The sequence below is a fragment of the Strix uralensis genome, chromosome 3, assembly GCF_047716275.1.
Source record: "Strix uralensis isolate ZFMK-TIS-50842 chromosome 3, bStrUra1, whole genome shotgun sequence".
In the NCBI taxonomy this organism is placed as follows: domain Eukaryota; kingdom Metazoa; phylum Chordata; class Aves; order Strigiformes; family Strigidae; genus Strix; species Strix uralensis.
The window spans coordinates 108,818,423-108,839,136 of record NC_133974.1 but is presented as its reverse complement, the minus strand read 5'-3'; the positions used below and the strand labels follow the sequence as shown (position 1 = coordinate 108,839,136).

The 20,714-nt window shown below is 36.5% G+C and overlaps 1 protein-coding gene across 6 annotated transcripts in view; it reads left to right on the top strand.

Annotated features, from left to right (window-relative positions):
• The window catches only part of ENAH (ENAH actin regulator), a 98,924-nt gene that overhangs the window by 41,805 nt on the left and 36,405 nt on the right, over positions 1–20,714 (top strand). For all 6 annotated transcript variants that reach the window (XM_074863834.1, XM_074863833.1, XM_074863832.1 and 3 more), the window contains exons 2-4: positions 7,188–7,353; positions 8,805–8,982; positions 20,541–20,625. In XM_074863834.1, coding sequence (XP_074719935.1) covers positions 7,188–7,353; positions 8,805–8,982; positions 20,541–20,625 — 429 coding nt within the window. The remainder of the gene's footprint in view (positions 1–7,187; positions 7,354–8,804; positions 8,983–20,540; positions 20,626–20,714) is intronic.

The following is a 20,714-nucleotide window of genomic DNA, read 5'->3' as shown; positions in this document are numbered from 1 at the left end:
CATGCTAGGTATCTTAATATCATCTTCAGTTTGAGATGAAAATTGGAAGGTTGACTTCAGAGAGTATTTATGAATTTAAGTTTAGAATGGAGATTGTAACTAAATATAAATAGTCACATGTGTTTAGTAATATATAATAATAATATAGCATATTATTGCATATTATATGGTTAGCCATCATTAATGTAACTAGTTTCATGCTATTCAAAATCCATGGTTTTCAGTCTCCTATTATTAATTCCTATCAATACTTTGTTTTTATTAAGGTTTGTCCCTATAGTGTGGCTATTTCTTGGTTTGACTGTCATCATATTTTCTTAGATATCCCTGATTCCCTGAGGGAATAGTTGAATTTATGTGAATCAGTGTATGATATACCTGGAGACAATATTGAATTGCCAACTCGAAATTACTTTCTCCATTGTATGAAATACTCTTATGTTAAATATGGCATGTGAAACAACGTAGAAGAAAAATTCCTGGGATTATAAATTGATAATTCTATGTGAAAAGTAGATTGTTATTTGACATGAAGCTGTTGTTCTAAATAATATTTCCTTTTCTGTCTGAGTGTCCTGCAATGATTTCCTTCATCTGTTTGACTGCAGAGTTGTGAAGGAACAGATTTAGAGCAAGAAGAGAAATTTATTCTGTAAATTGCACTTGCTCCAAGAGCAGACTACTCTTGAATTAATGTTAAATGCTTTTATACATGAGATGAAAAGCAATTTTCTTTCAGTGGAAGGTGCTCATTGAGCAAATAAAGTTTACCCTCAGTAAACTGTGTACTAACTAAAACTCTGGAATAGAGTGTTGCAGAATTCTGTGCCGAAATGAAGCACCTTTCCGTTGCCAGCTATTAATCCTCGTGTTTATATTCAATTTCCCCTGCTCCTCAGCAGTAGTAGTTTTATTTCTAGTTGGGACTTTACCATGCAGGATTTCTCTCTGGTTTCTGATGTTGCAGCTAATCTGTATTCTGAGTAATTCATGAGAAGAAAAAGTGGGAGAGATGAATGAATCCCTCAGTTATCAGAGATGAAAAAGTGGGAGAGATGAATGAATCTCTGTTATCAATCAAAAGTTTTCTAGGCACAGGCAAGTAGTAACTCATTAGCAGGGGAGCTGTTAGTGAAGCAATTTGGAGCTACTCCCTCCACATTCACCTCCCATTTGAACAGCAACTCTTGTTTCAGTTTGACGTGCTAGAAGGAATCAACAACCACTCTTGTCCTCAGAGGGGTTACAGTGTCCGAAGAAGAATCTGCATGAAAACCATTCAGATAAATCAGCTGGTGTCAATTTAGTCATCTTCTAAAACTTGAATAGCAAGTAAATTCTGTACTAGCTGAAGTGTTGGAGTGGGCAAGCCACATCATTTGAAGTTGGATGCAAGTAGCATAGCATGGTGTAGTTCCTTCTGCTGTACTGAGTACGTCATGTTCCCCAGCAGCAGCACATTCAGCTAGATTTAGTAATGCAGAAAAAGTTGAGGTTCTTACCTTTCGACTGAGGATGAGTTACAGAGAAAAGGAATTTATTGTAAGAACCACTATGTTAACCCTTACTGAGCCCAAGTGGATTATATTTTTTTCGTGTTGTCCTGCTGGTGGCATGGATGCCAGTCTAGTTAGCAGGAGGTGATGGTAATTGTTATACTCTGCTTTCTCTGTGATTTGCTTTTGGCTAAAGTGCTAAAATTCAAAGAATTAGTAAAATTAAAGTAGTGGATTATGAGTCAAAAACTTAAGTGACCCACTCATATCACCCCCCTCAATCCAAACCCCCTTCCCTACTCCTAAAAATAAATATTAATCTATGTAGGTGAGTTCTGTCTGGTTCTCAGCAGACCATAATGTGAGGAGCATATTTGAGGGCATTTAAAACATTATGTTGACTTTAAGATACTGCCAAGTGTAGCTTAACTATTGAGTTAAGCCAAATGAGCAGCTTAGAATACATGACAATTTTGCCTACAAAGTGTCTGTTTTAGTTAGTAGAAAGTAGTGGTACAGTACACAGTATGTTGTGGGGTTTTTTGTTGTTGGTTGGTTTTGGGTTTTTTAATAGTGAAGTGGAGAACACACATTTTCACTGTGATGTGCCAGTCGGGGTTCAGAACAAGCAGGGAAAATCATCTTACAAAACACCTCCGCCAAGATATAAAACTTGATATCTGGACCAGCATTTAGCTGCTTTTTAAAAATGTGTATTTTAAGATGTTAGTATTGGAAATGTTTGGAGTGTCTTTCTAGCTTTGTGCCACATGGTTTGAAAATCCTAAACAGGCGTTTGATGAATCAGCGTCTCTTTCTATTCCTTCTGCCCCACAAAGACTGCACATTTAAGAACATATTGTTACGTTTCTGTAAATTGAGAACATAGCAAAAAAAACCCTGAATCACCAGAAGAAGTGGTAGTGGGATATGATTTTCAGAAAACCTCATTGTTACATTACTGACAAAAACACTAAAGGTTGAGAATCAGAGAAAATGCAGCTTTTCATTGCTCTTGTTAGTGTATTTAAATGATCTTTTCTATGGCTGCAATTGTGCTGTTTTCCGTATGAGTGTGATCATTTAAGTCTGTTTATCCTTTTTAGTTCTTGAGAGAGGAAAACCAAGCATCCACTTTTTGTGGAGAGGGGGAAAAAAAAAAAGGCTTAGGTCAGCAGACTGTGCATTGGTGTCACTGTGCACTGAGCTTAAGAACTTGGGATGTGAAAGAATGAACACATTCCATCTGGGCGAAAGAATGATGTCTGTTAGGGTTCAGTTTGCTATGGTTTTTGAGCTTTCCGTATGATCTCATCACTGGAGGAGGAAAGTATATTCTCCCATAAGAATAATCTTATGATTCATTACTACTGTGGTTTTTTTGTGTGAGCCTTCTGAGTGCCAGACCTCCCCCCACTCTTCCACCCCAAATAAAAACCAACCACCCTGTCTTTGGCTTTATATGGTATTGCTGTAGGTGGACTTATCCAGAATAATGGTTGGCTTTAACAATCAGAGCCTTACATCTTTGTCTAGAGAAGAACTCCTCCTAACATATTTATCCAGCTATTTGTCAAGCTTTACATTTTGGGAAGAGAGCTTGTACACTTTGTTTCCTAAGGTTTGGTAAGCACTGTTTGGATGAATGTTTCCTTTTATGAATTTTCTGATTTCTTCATATGATTTCATATACTTAGTTTAGTAAGTTTACTTGGGAACAGATGACTTCTTAATTTTTCTTAGTTAATATTTTGATTGTCACTGTAGTTCCCCAACCCAGTGCCCTAATAAGTTAGCAATCAGTTCTTTGAGCAGCTGTGCATTTTGGCAGTAGCATTTGAAGCTGGAGATGGATCCCTTCGCTCATTCTCCCACATGCCCTAATGAGCTCTCATGTTGGGAAGGTACAGGCTAATCCAAGTGTAATGGTTTCTGGAACCATTACACCAGTACAGCACACCACAAAAAGGAAAATTTGTAGATAGGCAATAAACCCTGTAGGATCCTTTTGAAGGCCTAATGACGTAGCAAATACATGATTTTTCTTTTGTCTTACAACATGACTGGGGACAATTTGTTTAGTTCCCACTAGTGCTAAAGTAATCTCTTTAAAAAAAAAAATGTGTTTGTGATCAGACCAAAGTGATTCTGGTGCAGTGAATGAAGTAAGTCATCCTAGCAACTTACAGTCAGTTCCCACAGTCTAAGGGACATGTGCATTACAGAAAATCCTGTGGACTGTGAAGAGTTCATGTACGAATACTGAGATCGGTGAAGACCTGTTGCCTGTTAGAAGTACAGCGGGGAAGTGTAATAAGCTTGAAAAGCAAGAAATAAAATATATGATACTGTTCTGATTCACTTGGCTCTTGTTCCTTTGAACTGAAGTTTAAGTTCATACATATTTGTAGAAGAATACAAAGGGCACTGGTTCAGGTTCTAGTAATAGTCTGTATATTAAACTCAGCCTTTTGCTAGGAAAAGGTGGGTCATGGAAAGAAAACTAAACCTTGTTTTTCATTAGACCTGTCAAAGACAGTCATGAGCTAACAGCATGGATTTTCAATTTGGTGTAGCCCTTTGAAGTTAGTGGAGTTCAGGTATGGATCTTATTTTTAAGAAGTGAAATTTTTTTTGAGACTTAAATACTTCATGGTGTCCAATTGCTGTAATATACTACATACTACATTCAAATATTAAACTGTCAAATGGTCATTGAAGAGCCGACCTAAAGATTCTTCTTTGCTAAAGCTCATGCCTCCGTGCTTTTCTTCAAAATGAAATGTAATCACTTTAGAGTGCATAACTTTTTAGTAAGAGAAAGAAATTGAATTAATCTCTCCTACATCTAGTAATGTGCAGTTATTGAACCCTGGAAAAAGGCTAGCACACTGTGATGGTTTAATTTGTTTTTGATAGCAATAGCTTCATTTTTCCATCTTACTGCTGCAGTCTGATAAACAAAGTGATGGGTGGTGGGAACTGTTGGCAGGAGGGGAGTATGTCACCTTCAAATTGGTACCTGGATATGAAAATTATAGACCTGGAACATTAACATTTTAGTTACAGGATTTGTGTGAAATGAAGGCAGAAAGCTTATTGTGTAGTGATTGAATAGGTCAACTGAAAATTGTTTGTATTTGTCATTTTTTAAAGTATGTGAATCATCTTGTATCTTTATATGGGTAAGAATAATCCCCTGCTATTAAGAAAATTCTTTTATTTTAAATGGAGCATGAAGTATTTGAGATCTAGACTTGTGTAATATTTCCAGTTATAAGGCATAGCCTGAGAAGTGGAACTAAAAATAGTTTAACAGTTGTTAAAGAAAAGCTAGAAATTCTACTCAAGGTCATCTTATTTGTGCTTATGAATTGTGCCACTTGAATACCAAGTAGTTCTAAAATGAGTAGGGTTTTTTTCTTGTTATGTTAAATAAAATAATGTAAAAACACTTACAAAACTTAGGCCTGTGGAAGGACTGTGGCAGGGCAAAGAGTAAGAATGCTCTGAATAAGAACATTGAACTTGATGGGCTGTCCTACTAATTAAGTCTTCTGATCACAGTACCATTAGTCAATCACTCTATGGTTCTACCTTCATTATAACTGGAACATATTAGCTTATACTCATAGTCTCAATTTTTAATAGAATTTAGATGATTTTTTTATCTGTCTGACACATGATTGAGATTAAGTTATTTTTTGGCAAAAACTCTGCAAAGCACATGGCTCTGCTTCCAAATCAGTATCTAGGTCCTGTCATGTATGGTTTATCGTGCCTGTGATTGATACAAAATCAAATGTAGCAAAAATTTTATTTTGGGTTCAGAAATCTCCCAAGTTTTCTGTAATACTGTTATGCATTTTAGAAAAACCACTACTGTTTGTCATGTACTTTGTGAACAGTACAGAATGTTTCTCGGCTTGAACTTTAAGATAGTTGTGTGCTGAAATACTCTAAAAAGAAAGAAATCCAGTAGGTTCTTGCATTGTCCTCTTCTCAGAGGAGGGAACCTTCTTATTTAGCTGTGGCATGTTTTTAATGGGACTGTGAAACACCTGAAATCTGGAACTGATTTTATTTGCATCTAATCTTTCTTCTTGGATCAGATATGGTCCTTTCGGTCTAAACTGTAAACTATGCTAAGAAAGAAGCACTGTATATATGTATATTATAATTTTACTATCCTTATATTGAACTAATTTCTGGCTAGAAAAAGAGTGGTCTGATTAGAGGTAGTTATCCCATTCTGATCTAGTTGTTGAATAGGTGATGGGACTAACGTGTGTTTTTTAAATTAAGAATATATTTCCTTATCTGATCTTGGATCTCTTGCATGGATAAGAGACATGATCTCAGCATTCTCTCTTTTCCCCTAGCCTTGAAAAACATCCCAGTGTTGAGTACTTTTTTAATTGTTAGAGTGCCATGGGAAGTGTGATAGAAATGGATGCTATGTTTTCTCAAAAACATCAGTATTGGAAGTTAACAGAACAGCTGGATACACTGCTGAATTTTCTTGTGCCGGGAGATGGAAATAAGAATTGGGAAATTCAGCACGAACCAACAAACACGCAAACACCCCCATCCCCCCAAAACCAAGCAACCAAAAAAACCCCAAGAAAGACTGGGAGGGGGGGGAGTCATATTCTCCCTCCTTCATAAAATATAAAGAAATATTTAATTGCTTTCCTTTTGTAATTTATGAAGAATGCATGTCTCTCCAGCCTTCTCAGTTTTCGAAATGACAGGCCACATTCCTTGCAAGCCAGGCATCATGTGCTTTCTATAATGTTGAATGTGCTGGAGTGGTATGTTCAGAGAATTTGACTTGCTGATAAGAAATCATTCCTTTCTATTTTTATTTCCTGTCTGTATCTGGATATTTCCCGTAAAGACAACTTGCGTAGTATCACCCTCTCTTCTCCTAATAAATAGTGTGTATGGTACGTCTGCTTTCTTGGGTTTCTAATATGATGACATTCATGATATGCTCTCCTTTAACTTTAGGCTGTACCTTAGCTTCTAGATGACTGCCATAATCAGGATTAGCAATCTCCTGATGAAACTGCACTTTTCAGTAATCAATAGAACTTTTTTCAGGGAGAAAATGTTATCTCTAGGTGTCAACTGTTATAAAATATGTCAAAACTGAAAAGCATTTCATTTATGAGAAGGTGAATTTTTCGTGCTGAACTTTATTGTGTGTGTGTTTTCTCCTGTATATGTTAAAAGGAGCAAGGGCGTTCCAATCCTCATTTCTTCTAGAAATAGTTGCCACTGGAAAATGCAAACTGTATGGAACTAAGGCAACTCCAGATTCTTTGTTCTTTCGTTTTTGCAGAAAATTTTGTGCATGGTTATGGCGTTTAATTAAAACTCATGGTTGGTGGTGAGGAGAAAGGAGAGAAAAAAAGCCTGTGGAGTTGAAAAAGTGCAAAAAACCGAAAAGTAAATCTCTCTCATTAGCAGTTAGGCCTGTTTGTCTTGACCACAACTTTTCAGAATGAACACCTTTAAGCAAAACTTCAAAGTGCTAGCAGCTTTGTATTTAGAAAGGTGGAAGTTCAGCAAGTTGCATGGAGTATTGCTTTAACATTCTGAGTTTAAAAAAAAAGTTAACCAAAATGATGATGATTTGCCATGAGTAATTTCATGTTCTACTCTAAAATACTTGTATTTTAACAGTGAACAGAGTATCTGCCAAGCACGAGCTGCTGTAATGGTCTACGATGATGCCAATAAGAAATGGGTACCAGCTGGTGGATCAACTGGATTCAGCAGAGTTCATATATATCATCACACAGGCAACAACACATTCAGAGTAGTGGGCAGAAAGATACAGGATCATCAGGTAAGCGAATCTCTGAAAATTTGGAATAGGGATCTTAAGCTATTTTTTTTAATTGTTTTTAACATTAAAAAATAAGTCTTTAGTAAAAGTTATAGTACCTGTAAATAATAAACTTAATTTTTTTTTCAGCTGAAGTAGCAAAACTGTATTATGGCTTTGTCCTCCATAGACTAAGCACTTTACATACCTCCAAGGTGATAGTCCTTGTGTACTCTTTTACCATTCCTTCCTACAGATAGATATAAAGGCCAGTGGTATACACAGAAGTAATTTGATTATTTTTAAGGCAAAGTGGCAACCTAAAAACGTTTCCTCTTCCCTACTCTATGCTGTTAGCTGCAGTCTGTATAGGTACCAGCAATTCCCTGGTAGCTCTTCCTGTATTATGAAAAGTTAGATGCATGATACCTCATTTCCCCAGATCATTTCATTCAGAAAACCTTCTGACGTTTGGTAACGCTGATCATCAGCTATTTCGAGAGATTGAGAAGGGAACGAAAAGGGTTACATCTTAATTTCCTTGATGAAGTTATTAGATCTTGATTAAATGGCAGATTTAGTGCTCTGACTTGAAATGCTCTGCCTTGTGATACTTGAGGTGGGGTTAAAAATCTAATCTTTTTGTTTGAGGAAAGCTTCTATATCTGTTTCCCTCTCTCCCAGCATTTCATAAAATTCTTTTGGTCTGTTCTTGGTCATTTATCACACACTTGAAGCATAGACTGATAAGCTGCTGTGTGATTTGTCATTAAACACTTATTCCAAGTAATAAATGGTCTCTGTGCATTCATCTGAGAACAAAGGTGTTTGTTTTCCCCTCATTATTCAGTGGAAAAAGGTGAGAGGATATAGTTATTCAAGTGCAATGGAATCCTCTTAGTGGATGGCTTGTAATGAATGGTTGTCCTAGCTAGAATTTACCACCTTTTGTGTGAGCCCTAATGATCTTGAAAAATGGTACTTTGTGATGTATAGTAGAAGTCCACACAAACTGCTACTGAAAGCACTGCAAGCTAAGGGGTGCAGCAGCCGCAGAGAGAAGGATAACTTGGTTAAGAAAATGAGTTCTAACAAATATTCTATCAAATTAATGGAAAAACGGAGTTTCTGAAATCCAAGTGAATATTCACTTCAAGTACTCTGCTACTAAGTCAGAACTGTTGATACTGCTACATTTCTGTTACAAAACATCACTGCATCTTATGAAATAAGAATGCTTAAGCTACAAAAGTTGGTACAAAATATCTCACTAGTCCCCTTGTGTATTCTCATTGATTTTACCACGCATTGGAATTAAAATTGGAATGGTTAGGTGCTTCAACACTGTGACCTTGCAGATTATGGGTCTTGAATTAACTCACATGTTTAGGGAATAAAATCTACATGAAGCTGAAACGTGTGATGAAACAGCAATTTTAAACGCAAGTGACTTTTTTTTTTTATGATTATAGGTGGTAATAAATTGTGCCATTCCAAAAGGGCTGAAGTACAATCAGGCTACACAGACCTTCCACCAGTGGCGTGACGCTAGGCAGGTGTATGGTCTGAATTTTGGCAGCAAAGAAGATGCCAATGTCTTTGCAAGTGCCATGATGCATGCCTTAGAAGTATTAAACTCACAGGAAGCTGGTAAGAGTCTCTTAACTTTTTTTTTTAAAGATTGTTCAAATACAGAGATGACAAAAATTCAAATGTTGATGCATAAAAGTCAGTAAGTCTTGTTACTAATCATGATTCAGCCACTAGCCATTTTAATTATTTGTGTTAAAATGGCTAGTGGCTCCTTAACTATTTGTCTACCCAAACTATTTGTCTACCTTATTACTGCTTCTTAATAGTGATTCTCAACTTGACTGCCATCTGTGTAAATGCAATTCCTAACAAGTATATAGATTTTCATGTTATCTATTATATATAGTAACTTGCTGACTTTGCCTTTTTTTAAGGAAATAAAACCAAAATACCTGACCAAGAAACATGTACCTCTTAAGCAGGGTACTTGTCAGGATTTCTAGACATTCAGTGTTTTTAATGGGTATTGTTATTCTTGCTACTCACTAAATACCAGTTTATTATGAAAATGTTAGATTTTTTTTTTTTCCCTCCGAACTTTGGGATTCTGGTCATCCTCTTTGGCAGTTCTTACCATACAGAGTTTTCTGGTTTGGAGACCTTGGATCCAGGAGTAGCATTCAGATGAGCACGTGTAATTTAGACAACAGGTCTATCATTTAATTTGTTTGAAGAACAGGGTATAAAACATAGGTGGAAAAATTAGTGACTTTCAGTCTTCAGGTGGTGTCTGTAATATATTCTAGATAGGCTCTACAGCAAATTGATTGGTATAACACTGATACACACACAGAGGGAGTTTTTATTTTAAAAGTCTAAAAGACTTCTGTGTTCTTGTAACTAAATAGAATTCTTTTGTCCTCATTAAACTTTAAAGATTGTCCGTGTAACAAGAGATAGTACTTCTGTGCCAGTTTTCTTTCTCTTGTATAGAAGAGAGACTGTAGATAACCTTACTAGGGCTGTCTCGACTACAGCAAAAAAGGGTGACTTTATCAAGTTGCTTTGCATTCTGATAGTTGTTTCAAGACTTACCTTTTTAAACTAGGCTATCTAGACCAAGGATGATACATTCTGCAGTGCTTATGCTGTTATGCAGCATACATGGCCAAAATAGAAAGGGTAGCTAGAGCTGTAAGGTTTCTTTTTGCCAGCTAAAATAATCCAGTTGTGTATCCTATTCTCCTACCTCTCATTGGATGTTTTCTCCTCTAAATCCTTCAGTTCTCCTCTCCCTTAACGATTACTGGATTGTAAACATTTCATGCATTCTGATTGTTTATTATCTATCTCCCAACTAAAATTTGGGCATACATAAAGTGTTGGTTTCTACTCATTTGATGTAAAGTCTGAAGAGGCCTGATTTATGGTAATTACCATAAGTTTGAGGGTTTTATGTTGTTTCCCATTACTTGTACTTGAAGAGTTTGGTACAACATGTTTCAAACAAATGTGTATGTCTTTACATATATATATTTTCATAATTTAATTTAACTCCTTAACACTAAAGCTGAATTAGAGAGGCTGAAATAACATAGGCAGGCATGACAGTGCTCATTTTTTAATTGGTCAGTGTGTCTGTTTTTTCATTTCATGGATTATTGTGATTTGTCTGATGACTAGTTCTCTTGCTGCTTTATGCAAAGTATATGTGGGCTAACAGCTATGTTCTTATATTCTTCAGTAGTAGAAATTTTATTGAACTAAGATGCCACTTCAGTTTGTAAAGACTTGGATAAAACTGAAAGTTTTTAGGGGTTTCTTTAAATGTAACTTCAGTGGTACAAAACATCCTTCAAACAGTAGCCTGGAATCAATATAATTCCATGGGAGCAAACAACTCAATGAAAATAACTCTTTTTACTGTTGCATAACCTCAGTAATTTCTTAAATGGGGAGGGGGGAGGGGCAGGGGAGCTGAGCTTTGCAATGAGTCTGAAAAGCACTGTACTTAGAATTCAGTCCTCTGTTCATCACAAATCGTGGATCTTCCAAATCATTCTGCCAGTACTCTCTTCATTGATCTCTGAAGTGGCCCTTTGGTTTGAGTTTGTCTGCTTCATTCAATTTAATACCAATTAAACTCTGATTGGTTTGTTTTCTTTTTTCAGGTGAAATGAGAGTTGATTATGACTGTAATATCATGTCCCAGTTTCTGGCTACAGTGCTCTAGTCTACCTAGTTTGTTGTTAACAGCTTTGAGACGTAGGTCTGGCAAGGACATAAGAATTAAGTTGCATAATTGTTTGATAGTGACTGGTTGTAACCTTGAATTTTTCTGAATTGTAAGATAATCACTTTGTTTCTCCTTCCTGTGATTTGACTTAGTAGTAGGTACAAGTCCAAAGGCATTAATTAACTGCATCACAAACTAATGGTGGACACTGTCAGCACAGGAGGAGATAACTACTTCTGTAACTTTAGTCAGCCAAGAACTGTAGCTAAGATCAGCTATCATTACCTATTTCACAGACATGTGGGTGCTCTAGCTTCCATCAAGATGAAATAAAACCAAAGTTTAATGTTATCAACGTTGCTTCAGCAGATGTCTGAAGATGAGTAGTTTTTGCACTGCTGCTTGTTAAACAAGTTCATAATTATGCATACAAAATGACTTTGTAAGCCTGTTACCATTTCCAGACAATGTTTAAAGATAAACGCTCATAATGTATCTGTGTTAGAATACTGACAAGTGTTCCTAAATTTTATCAGCTAGCAGGTTTGTCAGTGTGTGATCTACATATTACTCAATTTTTTTGTGACCTGTATCAGCGTAAGAAGTAAAAAAGATCAAGTATCTTTCTGAACATGCCTGCTTCAATAATGGAAATAAGATACTAAGTAGCTTGCAGTTGGATTCCAATTATTTTGTTTCTTTGCTCAAAGTTTAATGCATTTCTTTTCACTATGGTGTATATAATTTCCTAAAAGTGTAGCTAGAAATGAATCCTTGGTGTTGATTCCGCCCCCCCTGCCCCAGCATCTCTGACAGCTGAATATTTATGTAGACAGATCACTGGCTGTGGGGCTCTAATATTAGCTCTTCATTTTAGGAAATGAATTGTAACTGCTCCCCCTTTTTTATAAACAAATCGGCCTTTTTTGAAAAGGTATTGGGGGGTATATGTTATGGAAGGAATTCATGCTGATACCTGAAGATCAATACGTTATGTATTGATAGTTTTGTTTCTTCCAATTTATCCGCTAGACTTTTAAAAATTTCTGACATATGTAGTCCTAGTTCTTATTCTGATGATAATGCTTTGAAAATCTGTACCTGAAGAAGACAACTTGTCTCTAATAATTTATGTAAATTGCTGTGTTTTCTGGTATAAGTAAAACAGTATGTAGAATCTCCAACTCAAGTAAAATAAAGAAATCCTATGAAGATAACTCCCCTTTTACTCTAGAAATACTTACAATTAAAGTCTGATTCTTGTAGTATCCTTATTTGCTGCTGTGTTTTCTCATTTTGGCAATTTCTTTTATTAGCTTGGTTATTTTAAGTCGAATTCTGTTCATAAAAGGAAAGTAGTTTTCATGTTAGCTGAGTATACTGTTCAGAAATTCATAAAGCAGCAGGTGAATTTTAAACTTTATGAAAGGGTTCACAGAAATCTAAATGACTTCTGAGAAATATTAAAGATTGTTTTGTGGTCATCCTTTGGGTTTGCAAGTCAGCTGTTACGGCTCTCTTGCTCTTTAAAAAAAACACCCAAAACCATATAATCTCATTCTCTTGCATATATTTAAAAAATGTCATTGATCTTTGCTCGCAGTTGGCATCCACAGCTGTTCTACTGCTACATCATTTGAGGTTGTTTAATTTAGGATCTCCCTCTAGTGGATCTACAGAAGGAAAGGCGAAGACACTGGGTGCCTGTGCCACTGAGCATGCAGTGACGGGCGTTTTGTCATTCTGATGAGCTAAGAATGCAGAGGAAAAGTGTCTGCGGTTGGAGTAAAGACTTTACTGGAATTGGCAGGTTTTTTTCTAAAAACACAGTACAGGTTTGTCTCAAAGGACTCTGAAGTGATGGCTGCCTTGTCAGTGAAACTGTTTGAATATTCTGCATGTCTATTTTTTTTTTTTTCCTGCCCCTGATTTACAGTGCTGGTCATGTGATCATCCTCATTTCTCTTATGCTTGAACTCTGTTTATTTAAATCAATGTAAAAGTCAAAGTGTTTTCACTCTGTTCTGGTTTGAGTGATTGCATTAGCTAGTAGCTACTCAACCAGACCCTATTTTCCTGTGGCTAGTGGAGCAGATTGTAGGTTGCCTGCAAATGCAGAAGAGAAAACAACAAAGGACTGTACTTTATCTTGGAATTTTAAGGTAGACTACTAATGCTACAAGTTCCTGCCCCATACTGTTCAGGAGATGTATTAAAAATGAACCAAGATTTGTTTCTGACACTCATTTGGGAAAATTTTGGAAGACTTATGCAATTCATTAAATAATTATCTGAGGTATTCAAAATCAAATGACAAGTATGTGTCATCAGTTTAAGAGGTCATTTGAAGAGGATTTCTGGCTTTAAGGCTGTGTGCAGTGTGTTCAGATATTCAGTAATTGGTCTTAATTGTCTAGAGTAAAGATGGCTGCTTTCTGTGAAGGTTTTGCATTGCATTACAAAGAAAACTTTCATATCTGCATTAAGTAGAGCTCAGTGTTGCAATCAAAGTGACTCTGGAATGAGAGAAAAGCCTCGGTGAAGGGAAATTAGATGGCTGACAAAATTCTCTGATGTGTGAGAAAATGGATTAGTGCTTTGAAGGAATAAGGGCAAGCAAGGGAAGTGTGCGTTGGGAGATGGGAGGAACAAAGGGGTATCATACTCAGTTTTGCTGCAAAAAGTACCTTGTAGTTCAGCTGGAATTGGTGGTGTTTTGTGGGGCATCTGTCTTCAGTCTCAGGAAAGCCTCTCTAGGAGAATAAGAAACTAAGTTTGAGATGTATGTGTAACTTGCATTTGAGGGATGTACTTTGAGTTGTGCATTGCAGAATATGAAAGTGGCAAAAGAAGAACTGAAGGATGTCATATAATCATAAATAAGCCTATTCTAATTCTAATAGAATTACATGTATGTAAGATTCATGATGGGTTTTGTACTTATCTTGAACACTTATATGTTGGTTCTTGAAAAGATTTTTGGATATTCTGGATATAAAGGCAAGGATAGGAATGGCTTCAGTGAAGCTGTTCTAATATTACCTTAGATGACACTTTAATTCATAGGAAAATGGGGAGGAGGAAAAAGAAACAGATTTTTTTTGTTTCCAGGGTCTCTATTTTGTTAGTCTAATCTTGGAAAAAAAAACTTGAGGTTAAAGTTCTTTGAAATTCTTAGTAAACCCCTAGAAGTTAGGTTGTCGGGTTATTAAATAATCAAACCTTTATGGGGAAGAGATGCATGCTTTTTCCACAGCTGTATACTGATGTGTGGTCCTTTCTCTTACACCAAAGGTAGTTCATTAAATCCTTGCTGATGGGGGAATACACTTACTCATATCACAGATTAAATAATTTAGTGTCTTTGGGAAATGGAAACTGAAACAAAAACTGGGGTTACCTAATTGGAATATGTGTAGAGACTATAGGGGGCTGAAATGTGAAATGTGTATGCGGGGCTGGGGGAGGAATCTCAGACGCTTCTCATTGTACTGTTTTGTTTCACGTCATGCTAAAACTTTGAGAGAAAACTTATTCTACTGCAATGAAGTAATTATGCTATGCCTGTACTCTTGGCAAGCCTCTGGAGCAGACTATCAGCCCTCCTTGTCAGAATGGGGGTAACATGATATGGTTTTATTACCTGTGTTGTCAGAAGTTGGATAATATATCTATTTTTGCTAGTAAGTTTTTTTCTTTTCCTTTTAAATGTGGGATTGATTAAAGAAATTTTTTTCTGTAGTTAGATTTTGTAATAGCTAATCCTGATTAACTAATCCTGATTTATATGCCAAAATATTGCCCTAAAGGAAGTTTTAACTTTATTGGACAAAATGCTTCTATTCCATTTTAATTGCACATAAGATTTTTAAAAGCATCATCAGTGTTAGTTGTGGTATTTGGAAGTGAAGGGACACTCACTGTTAAGGGTTGCCTGTGTGGTTTTTCTGATTTGTGTGGTTCTTCGGTCTTAGTGCTGTATCAGGTGAAAGCATTAAAGCTTGGATGGGCAACCCAAAGAATTTAATTAAAATTTGGTAGTTGGTCTTAACTGCATGGCAAACATACATAGAAGTACATTAATTTTGTGGAAAAAGTTTTGTGTAATAAACATTGGGAAATGTTAATACATTTTTCTATTGAAGGTTCATATTGTTGTCTTAAAAATAGTACCAGTAGAAGTTGTAGCTATATCAAATCTGCCTTTTGACAACAGGGTGTTGTCGTAAAATCATGCACATAATTGTGGAAATACAGCTTTGTTAGAAAGGCTCATTTCTATAGTATACACAAGTAGTGACAGTCATCATCTATAACATTGCTATTTAAACAGATTTTGACAGAACTGGGGGAAAAAAAAAAGTAATAAATAACCCGCAGTAGATGGTATCAATATATTCAACTTTAGATACTTGCTTTTTTAAGATTGTGATATTTCATTAAGCAACTGTAGTACTCTACTGCTGAAGCTTTGTCTTTTATGTCCCTGCATAAAAGGATGGCAGAGGGAAACCACAAACCTGCTTAAGGTCACCCAGCAAGCTAGTGCTGAGCCAGGCCTAGCACCCAGGTTATCAGCACTCTGTTTCCAAGGCTGTGCTGTCCTTGATGGGAGTCTTGTCTCCACTTAAATTCAAATGTATTTTAATGATTATTTTTGCTATGCTTGTCCCCTTTTATTACCTGGATCAGGTAAAAGTGCTTGTGAAGTGAAATGGAAAGCATTTACTTTCAGTATAGAAAATGCAACATGGTTACCACTCTGCTAAAATAAATCAGAGATGAGTAAATTAACTCAGCTGAAGGTACCTGCAGAATGGATGGTAGCTGTGTATGAGGAAGTAGATATTTGACGGAAAGAGAAGTGTTAGCTGGATGATGATTCAGCTGGGTAGTACTAGAGAATAGTTTTGTCACTTGTTAATGCCCCAGTTTTTGACCATCATAGTCTTGCATATAAATCTGTAATATAAGTCCAGGTCTTGAGGAGTGGTGCCATTTTGCTTCTGCTGAAGGCTAGTTAGCAAGTCTCCCCAGACTTTGTTCTGTATGTCCTAGAGCAGGATAACCTCTGAATGGGAGGAGGAGAAGCTAGAGCCATAATAATTTTTCTTACTACTTCCTATCATAGATCTCTGAAAAACCTGCTTTCCATTCATTCAGAAAACCTTTAAGCATTTAGTAAAACACATTTTTGTTAAAAAAAGTTATATTCTGCAACAGAAATACATCTGTTTGCTGTGGTGATTTCTTTGCTTAGTAGGTGTACTCAAACTGTCCCTAATGGAAGTCTTTTCTGAAAATTATAATTAGTCAGTACACTTACCATTATAGCCTATGCCTATATAAATTAAATTGCTGCCTGCTTTCAGTCCATTCTTCCTTTGAAAATTCAGTCATACTTTAATTTGAATATCAGACTGTATAATTGGAATGTTACTTAGTTTTGGCACTAACATACTGAGAAATGGAAGAGTGGGAATTCTTAGTTACTGACTTGTTTATATAAACTGTTTCTCAGGAAAAAAATTGAGATCACCTCAAACTAAAATTCTCACATGTAATAGTTGACCAACTTTTTCTAAAAGTACTAGATTTTTTAAAAAATTAGATTTTGTCTTTTAATGCTGTAATCTGAACAGTACAGTAATTGCATGAGTGGGTCTTTTGCGTATGTTTTGGCTTTCCTGAACCCTTGGGCATGTGGTGTTCTGAGGAAGATTTCATGTCATCTGACTGCCAGCAGTCTCCCAAAAAACATTTCACCCAGCTCCCAAGCAAGCCTATCCAGCCAAATGAAAATACACATTGTAGCTCCTTGTATAACCTGTAGCACATGTGTTGTTCCAATCTTGAACAGTAAATACTTGGGTTTTTTAGGGCTATTATCTCATAGGCATGTGATGTCTTCAGTGTCAGCCAGATGCTATGTCAACACTGCTAGCATAAGGCAGGTGACGTTAAAAGAAGTTGGGTGGAGAATTTGGTGTGAAACTCCAAAGAAGACAATGCAATTGGAAGATTGAAGGAACTGATGAACTGGAAAGCATTGAAGGAGGAGAAACCATGTGTTTCCATCTCCAGGTTGCTAATTATACTCTCATAGGGTTGTGTAACTGGAATTAATTCAGCTCTTGAATGGAGATACAGAGGTGAGAAGTCAATTGGAGGTGAAAATGAGGTTAAGGAGTTTGATAAACTACAACTCTGGTTGTGGATTACAAGGGTGATGTTGAGGATGCTTAATGCGGTCCAAGCAGCCCCCAGCAGTCTGATGTCGTTCTTTGAGCTATGCCAGCATAGTTCTTTGTGTGACTGCGTGAAGAACCAGAACTGGTCCTGATCTAGCTGGTAAAAACACTTCTTGCAGGCTTTTTTCCCCCCAAGATTTTTAATGCGTTGGATTTCCAGTCCATCTCTTGCACAGTTGCCTGATCTGTCATAGAGGAAGGGTGATACAAAGGTAAGAATAAGCTGGAAAACAGAAAGCATTGAAACTGGAATGGCTGCTTAACAAATTAGTATGAAATTATATCCTCTGTCTGTCAGTGTGTTGCAGAGTGTACCATCTGTGCTTTCTTTAGAAAAAGAGAGATGTTAGTTTTTCCTTAAAACTCAGAATGAATAGACCATTCAGCCTCATCACTTACTTGGCTTGTACTGGTCTCTGAAGATAAAATGATCCTGTAGAAGGATCAGACTTTTTTTCCAGGCAGTATCTGTGAATATTTCTCTTTTTTAAGTTTTAAGTGTTCAAAAGCCTCTGAGAGAGGCTTTTATTAGATAGCTCCTGCTTATTTATTTATTATACCATCTGTCCCACTATCCAGACAGTTGTATTTTAGTGATGAAGTGGTGGTCTTGGCTTGCTGTAATAAATTTTATAGGATAAAACATAGTTTTCCACCTGGTATATACTTTTAACTTGCCAATGTCCGTTAGCATGGTGGTTGTTAAGAATCTATGCTTGCAGAGAGGCGTTTGTCAGAGAACAGGCCAAATGACTTGGTAGCTGAACTTTTCTTTCTTGAAAGCCTTTCTTATACTCGGGCTGCATTTCCTCCTGGCAAAAATATATGAGAAATAGTAGAACAACCAGGTTAATTGTTAGCAGGTGATTGTGTTTGGATGTATGTGCATGTATAGCTATGAAAGAAGCACATAAGTTACTGGCATAGGTTGGCCAGGTTACGCCAGCTTGGCTTGCTGATGGTTGTGTTCTGCAGAACTGAGAAGAGAACGTGGTTGTCTGACAGGCACTGCTCTAGAATGATGTTTGAGGCTGTGAGAACAGGTTTGCTGATAGCTAGGCTGGCTGGAGTAGCAAGTGAAGCTAATTGTTTGGTTTCCAATGGTGCTAGCAAAAGAAAAAGTTGGGGGGACACTGGTAGAAAGGTTGTAGAGGGGCAGTCCCCACTCAGCTACTGTAGTGTGATAATGCCTTGTTCAAAAAAACCCCTGTTAAATACTCCTAAAGATTAGTTGGCTGGAAGTTTGAAGTTTTAATTTCTACTGTATTTTCAGTACAAAATAGTTTCAGTTGGTAAATTGCTGTAGTATGACTGTTTATTTTTGTTCTTTGCTAGTAGTTTTTAGGCCAGTGTGTTTCATACTGAGAAACAGCAGATCTGAGGGAAGGGAGTATATAAGACATGGCAAATGGCTGTAGTATATAGCACCTTTAAGCAGCAGCAAAGCTGCTGCCGGATTGTGTCTACTTCTAGGAGTCCATGAAAGGCTGCAGCATGGTGCAGACAGCAAATAGCCCGGCTGCTTGGGAGCTGTGGTCATGGCTTAACGGGTGTAAAAGCCTCCCACCTGTCACACAGGGGAGATGACAGAGGAGGACACGTAACTTTGGAAGTTTTAAAGCAGTAAAGTTTTCCAGATGACCTATATGACAGATGCTTCTACTTACTGACAACTTAATTATTAATGATCATTGCAATTAAATCTTTTGCATTAAAAATAATATAGATTTATATCTGTGGGTATCTGTTGGAGATACTCCAAGCAAAAATAGTACATCCTCACGTACTTGGGTATGAGGTCCTAATGCCTGCTGAAAAGAAGACATAAAGAAGACACAACCTCAGTAGTACATTTCCTGCTTTTACTTTTTAGAAGTAAGTTCTTACATTACTTTTTAACCGTAGGGTAGAGTAGATAGTATATACTTCTATAATTTTCAGGATTTGTTGTCTTTATGACCACAGTGGAAACAACACGATGCTGTTTCAAGTAAATGAGCCTTTTTATATAACCTTTAAATAGAGCACTTATTTGCTGAGTGTGAGGCAGGTTGCCTGTCCTTGATGTCTCAGTATGTCATGCATGGTCTCTTCATGTTTTTGGATGACTTTCACAAGTTCAGATGGCAAACAAATTTTACATTTTGATATTTGAGATGGCGGAGATCTCATTACAACTCCTTCACTCTGACCAGTTTGGTGGAATCTCAGCAAGAAATTAGTGTTTTGCTTTGGGGCCTTTTCAGAACTTGATACATTTTTATTGTTTTTAATGCTGCTTGCTTATAAATTCTATAATCTTAAGTGTAGCTGTAGTCTAAATAATTTCCTGATTTAATGCCCATTTTTACAGAAACAATGCACTCATGATCTACTGTATTCCATTCCACACTTCTTCATCCTTCACTTCTGTTAATTCTTTGTAAATAACCTTGTGCTGTAAATACATTTGTGAGGAAAATGTAAAAGACTCTTTGTTTTTAGAAGAAAGATCTAACATGTACAATTATTTTTAAAAATGTACGATTCGAAATTGCCCATTGGTAAAAGTTGAAGATGAATTTGCATGTCCTTCTCTTGCATTTCTTATGCTTAGCAGAATGCACGGTTTGTACATTCGTTACATGCCTCTGTTCTTTGGACACAACACTTACCTATCCAAAAAGGGTCTTTGATCCAAGTTGCCGCTCTAAAATCTGAATTAATTTTGGTGTGACCTGTAGAAACATACCTTATCTTCCTTCTCTTGATATGGTGATAAGCTTCTGATGTTTTTTCTCCTGTTCTTTCCCCCCCTCCCCCCTATTTCCAGTGTTCTATTTAGGTGAGTGTTTTAATTTTTTGAGCCTTTTCTGTTGCTCCAAGAGTACTTGTTCACTGTTTTAAGAAAGTCTCAGACTTGGAGTGCTTTTCAAAGCTTTTGTCAAGTTCCATCATATATTAAATTTATTTTGCATTTCTGTGAAACCTTTTCATCCATGTGAAATAAATCCATTCTGTAAATATGTAAGGTAACATTTGTTGCAGTTTTGATTTGCTGTATTATGTTGTTGAGCTTGTTTGGCTTAAAAAGCAGAAGTAAACAGTTCTTAAAATGTCACGTGATGGCTGGCCTTTTTCCTTGATTTCATGCTTTTTTGCATAGTAAAAGTTCAAATCATTAATTTATGGTCTGTCTTCGCTTTTAGGTCCTACATTGCCTCGACAGAATTCACAGCTTCCCTCTCAAGTACAAAATGGTCCATCACAAGAAGAATTGGAAATCCAGAGAAGGTATGGTAATATAAGTGAACAGGTATTCAGTTAAGGAATGTAGTAACTCCTCACTAATGATGGAAAATTAAATGTCAGGGACTTACAAC